At 40.0% G+C, this 6,000-nt stretch overlaps 1 protein-coding gene across 1 annotated transcript in view; it reads right to left on the minus strand.

The window, feature by feature from the left end:
* Nucleotides 1-2,439, minus strand: part of atrnl1b (attractin-like 1b) — a 69,825-nt gene extending 67,386 nt beyond the window's left edge. Inside the window, exon 1 of the mRNA XM_005747380.1 lies at nt 1,287-2,439. Within this exon, the coding sequence (XP_005747437.1) occupies nt 1,287-1,537 (251 nt within the window). The 5' untranslated portion in view covers nt 1,538-2,439. The remainder of the gene's footprint in view (nt 1-1,286) is intronic.
* Nucleotides 2,440-6,000: the final 3,561 nt, after the last annotated feature.

A 6,000-nucleotide genomic window follows, 5' to 3' on the forward strand; every position in this document is an offset into this window, starting at 1 on the left:
CAGTCTCATAAATAACTCCTGAAGGTGAACACTAAACTCAAGTTAACTATCAAACAGTTTTGGCCGTGTAGGTTTGAGCGTATCCAGGGAAACACTAGTCTGTCCTTCAGCGTATCAAGAGTCTGTGTGCTTTTCATCAACCACACCGCACTAGCAAGAAATTAATCTGCAATCCACCTTCAAGAAAGGAATTCACACTTGTTGGTGCTAGGCAGCAATGTGTAAATGTTCCTATTCCTAATGATAACAGAGTCTAAAAGATAAAGATTCATTAGTTTGTGTGTCTGCTGCTGATGGGAGGTTACTCTCTGACAACATGCCTGATGACAACTTATAGCAAACCCAGGGCACATTGAAAGAGGGGTAATTACTGTGCTCGAGGTACTTCTGTTCCACAGAGTGCTCCTTAAGTGTGTCAAAAGGTCATTATAAGCGTCTGTGAAGATGAACATCGTTATTAATATATATTGCGAACATTTTAATCTTTCCTCGTTTTGTCACTTTGTCTCTGCCTCCTTCCTTTAGTACTTTGCACACAAGCCTTGACTTAGTGGCCTTATTACTATATAGCCTTGATAACTTCCTGTGCAGATCAGCAGAGGAACAACAGCTGATAAATATATCAGTCACATCCTCAGTTGGATTTTAGTTAAAGCTAGGTGATGACAGATGTTTCCTCGCATCCACTGCGGGCTCCGCCTTCAGAAAAATAAAACCCAGTTGTACTCATTTGTTTAAAGACTGTATCTGGAATCCATATCAGCAAGCGAGGTGCGAAGTCAATAATGACATGGTACAGTCATGCTTTTCTACCCCATGCTCTCATGTGTCGACTGAACTCAACATTGCAATGGCAACATGGCTCTTTACACATTGCCCCCCTTGTGTGGGAGAGAACATGACAAATAATAAAAGGCATGAAAACATTTAAGATCAAACATTTGACAGCATTTGTATAAACATCTATGAACTTTACACTTGAAGGACGCAATGATAAATAATGAATGCATGGGTTTTCTATTACTAAAGCTGGACCTCTTTAAAGTTAATAAAACTGAAGTGAGTTTGCCTGTGGCGTGCAATCACTTTCTCATCAATACCCCCCCCCCAAAAAAAGTTGAGTGAACACAGGTGTGTTTGTCCAGTTAAACGATCCTCCCCGACACTGCTGTTTAAAGGATAAACAGCAGGCAGACTGGGTCAAAGTGGTTCCTAACCTACTTTTTGTATAAACAGATCACTTTACAAGCAATCAGACACAGAAATTTAATTTTAAGGGCACTTACTTGAACCTCCCCTGGCAGTGCTGGCACTGGTCTCCCACCCATCCCCGGTCGCAGACGCAGGAGCCGTTGATACATTTTCCAGAGAGGCAGTTCTTTTCGCACGCTTTCGCCGGGGATGCATGAGTGACCAGTACAAAGTAAAACAAAACGTAGACCAACAAGTATCTGCTGATACCTCGCAAATCGCTGTGGATGGTCAGCTTGGGTCCAAAAATAAAGAGTTTAGGTTTACAGTTTCTCCCAGGATCCATTTCCCCCCCCTTCTCCACCGAAAACCGGGGCCTTGAGGTCTACTTTGGGAGAAAGCCTCGGATATTTAGGATGTTTTAATTATAACGAAAAAGTCCTGCATATTCGCTGAGTGATGTGCATACTTAAACGAAGGGCTTTAGCTAAGCCTGCTTACAAAGATTTGGGAGAAAATTGGCTAAGAAGTCGCAATGTTAGCTAAGTGTTTACAAAAGCTGCTTGGTTAACCGCATGCATAGATTTGGAGTGGGAGGAATTCCCTTCACCCTACTTCTTGTTGGAAGAACCTAGCTAAAAAGCCGACCATCGATTAAAGCTATTCAAGTAGCCTAGTCGATTAATACTTTGACAAGTTAAATTTGTTAGCATATGTAGCTTATTGGCTGTCTAGCCTCTGCTCGGTAATCTAACGTTACTGCATTGATTCAATACCATTCTCTCCCAAATGCCATTTGAGCAGCCATTTTAATGCGTAAACAATCCCACGGACTGAAAAGGGGATGCACACTTTAACATACGGCAGTCCTTCCACAGGTCGTAACACTTTCCCGGATATTTTCCACAGACGAACAAAGAGGTTGTAGCGTGTGAAGCCCAGGACCCGGAGAGCAGGCTGCCGCAGTGAACATGGATGTGGTGACTGCGATGTGGAAACAGCAGTGCTATTCTTGCCGACCGGAGAGAGCGCTGGGTAAACACTTTGAACTGTTGTTGGTCCTGTTAGTCTATTCCCAAAACGACTGCAGCATCCTTAAACGTATATTTCCTTGGCGACACTGTCTGGTGTTGTGTCCTCGTACTCCAGTGGGGGGAAAACCACGCCGTTGCTCTGAAAACATGACAAGAACTACAGCTGCGATGGATTTGCTAGCGACACTAGACAGTTCCTCAGGTTAAAGAAAAACCAAACACAGCCTGCGCATGCGTACGGGAATGGAGTTCATTTAAAGGTAGAGTGTCGGAAATCTTTATAACTAGGCTATGCGGCAATTAAATCCTATTAAGCTTTATAAGGTCTAGCACACTGTTGTGTCCCGCTGACATATTATTTCTTCTTAAAGCATCTCACAGGCAGAAGCCAGTAACGTACGGAACAGCTGTCACGTGATTATAATCACTGTTCAAAAAGTTGTTACATCTCTCTCCACGTGTAATAAATCATTATTTATGTGATTTGAGCTTGTTTAAATACACAAAACTGAAGCAAAACTTACATGTTTAGGCTATATTTAGTTATTTAGTAGATGTACCGCAAATAAATTAATTTTTTTCCAAACGTGTTTTGTTTTTGTTTGTTTGTTTGTTTATTACTAGAGGTGATATATGCAAAAAATACATGTAAAGATAAAAGTAACAGTGGATGGTATGTTGCAGTCACATTTAACAGTCACATGTTGTAGTCCATGTGTAATGGACGGAATTTCTTACATCCCTAGGGGATTCAGAAATACTGGGAATGGTTGGTGTACAAAAGGTCATGCATCAGGTGTAATGAGGCCTCTTTGTCTCCCTTAATGATGGAGGCTGATTGAACAGAGTGTCCCAAGCTGCATGTGTACAGTAATTGTACCACTGGTGAGTTGAATTTTAAGGTTTGGCACTCCCGGGTGCTTTTGCACTTGCTGCAGTAGGTGCTGGTGGGTTAAGGGAAAAGCTAAACACAAGTATTTTTTTTCAAGCTGGATGCTTTACTATAGCTGAGACAGAGAGACTAATCTCAAAGCAGTTCTTCAAGAATCATAAACCTACAGCTGCCTGGGCTGTGTGGACAAGAATTTCTGGTATTAACTGAGCACATATGTGTATAAATCCATGATATTTTTATAGTAGTTAAATTTGTGCTGTGTCTGAGTCTAATTCTTTTTTTTTTCTCTCTTTCCAATTCTAGTCAAGTGCTGATTATTTTACACTTTTAACTGTTAAACTGTTGTTTGTTCTCTTGGTGATTTGTCCTAATGATTTTTAATCATGGCCCTTCTGTCTTCTTCAGAGTTTCCTAGTGGCAGCCAGTCTGCACACTTGGGGCAGTATGGTTTATGGTGGCTGTGCAGTAGTATTGGAGTGTGATCATTTAGTTTGTGTGAGTGGTAACTGTACTGCAACCTCCATCTGCCCTCTTTTTTGCAGCATAATCTTTAGCAGGGTCAGTGGATTTTTTTAATTAATTGATTTGCATCCCCTAAATGTTTATAAAATGAATAAAAGCGCAAAAGTTTTGATAACGATGCCACATTACTTTATTGAATTCTATCCATACATTTTGCTATAATTTACTGGGAATTATTATCCTGGAGGTGGTGGTGGAAAAACAATTCAGCAAAACTTGTGGTTTGCATATGATTTTGAACAATTTGGTTTTAATAATTTTTCACAGCTCTGCTATGCACGTATAACCTCTGCATTTTAAGTACTTATACTGCCGCATCAATTCGTCTGTAAAGAGTTTATTACTCTCTGACACTCATGGTTGGTAAAATAAATCAGTGACGAGGTCACTGTGTGACCGCAGCTTTTTTTAAAAGTCATTTATCCTTCAAATGTTTGAAGATGCTCTATTGTGACTGTGCCCTACGTTAGATCCAGCCTGCCTCTGTGGAGAGGCACTTGTCTTTGTTTGGGAATGGGGCTCTCTATTGTGGTGACAGCTGCCAAGCTGAAGAAGCTGACACACAGCAAAGTATGCAGTTTCTGGATGCAGCTGTGAAGAGAGTGATATGATAGGTTTACTTTTATTTTTCTATACCCATGCATATGGTGATTCATTGACAGATGGATCCTGGTATCTGCTATAGTAGATTTGAAATGGGTATAAAATAGGATGGACATCTACACCTTAACTGTACTGGCATTGTAATCAATAAATTAATGTTTTAAATCACAATTACACTGTTTTTGAGTTACAACCCTTCAATTAAATATATTTTCTTTAGGTAGATAATTTGTTGGGGAAAAAGCCACATTTTTGTAGTTTTGCCTTGGTACACCACCACAGTGCAATTTAACTAAATCAATGTTGGAGTTTTACAAAAAGTTTACATTGACTGTTCAGGAATTGCAGCCAATTTTATACAGCCTCTCATTCTCAGAGCCTCAAAATTAATCAGACAACTGCCCGACAAGCAGTTTCACAGCCGGGGGAGGCCCCTTCCCTTGTTATTTCATGACAACCGTGCAGACAGAAACAGACAGAATATGTGAAGTTCATTCAGAGTGTTGAATTTGCATTTTACAGCTTTTCACTGTAATTTTAAATTTGAGGCCCAAAGAAATGTCAGTGCAACAATCTAGTAGATCCTTGAACAGAAAGAACTCACTAGGGAGTTCAGCAATAGCAGAACGTCTCAAAGACTACAGAAGACCACTAAAGTGCATGAATTGTTAACATGGGTTAAAGAAATTACTTCACAACATCTAACCAAACCAAGGATGCTCAAAAACAGGTGTATCAATGACATAGTCTACAATGAAGAGGTAACTTCATGAATGGAAAGACAAATGGCTTTACAAGAAGGTGCAAACTGCTGGTTACACTCAGAGTCTGAGTCTGCACAGCCCCCAGAAAGAAAATAAAACTGTTTGGATAGATCAAACCTAAGATTTGCTTGTACTAGGATGATAGGAAGAAAAGCTTGGAGGAAAGAAACAACATGATGGTGGCAATGTGATAGTATGGTCACGTGACTCATGGCCACTAATGTTTATTGATTGAGTGTCTGCTGATAGAAGCAGCAGGATAAATTCTGATATGTAAACTGCTATACTCTGCTCAGATTGAACCGAATACAGCAAACCAGTGTGAATGGACAAAAAACTAAGACAGTATAGCCGATGGACCTTTTTTCAGTTGCTGGAGACAAAAACAGAAAGTCTGAAAGCAGCAAGTCAAAGCAGCTGCAGTAAATTCCCAGCAGAAGATCTCAAGGGCGAAACCACAGCATTTAGTGATGTCGGGCAGTCACTGACTGCAAAGGATATTGATCCAAGTATTAAAACAGCCCTATTATTAAGTCCTCTGAAAATGGAGTGGGGGTTGTGTGAACAGTTAATGCTAAAAATCTCTTTAATTAAAGCTGGAAAACTGCAATTCAATCACATGATAACTGATTGATTTCAAATCCTTAACAGCAATTGTTTAGCAGATTTATTTCTGCACTTCCACAGCTTCACCTGCAGGTGCCACTGTTGCACAGCCACACGTTAAACGAATATTGCAATGTGACGAAGCCTCTTTTAATTAATGCATAATCAACAGCAACACTAAAACAGATTTTGCAATAAGGTTTATCTATACAGGGTGATCTGCTGGTTTTCCTTTAAGACAGAAAACTGTGCACAGTTATGCTACATTACTAACAAGTGCAGCATGAAATTCCTCCAGAAACTGACCTTACATTCATTTATACTGCAGTTTACAGCTTTTTCATATTTTCAGACACATTGTTGACTATATGTTGTCATAACTCAG

This window comes from Pundamilia nyererei, unplaced genomic scaffold, assembly GCF_000239375.1.
Source record: "Pundamilia nyererei isolate P.nyererei 1_Seehausen unplaced genomic scaffold, PunNye1.0 scaffold00196, whole genome shotgun sequence".
Lineage (NCBI taxonomy): Eukaryota > Metazoa > Chordata > Actinopteri > Cichliformes > Cichlidae > Pundamilia > Pundamilia nyererei.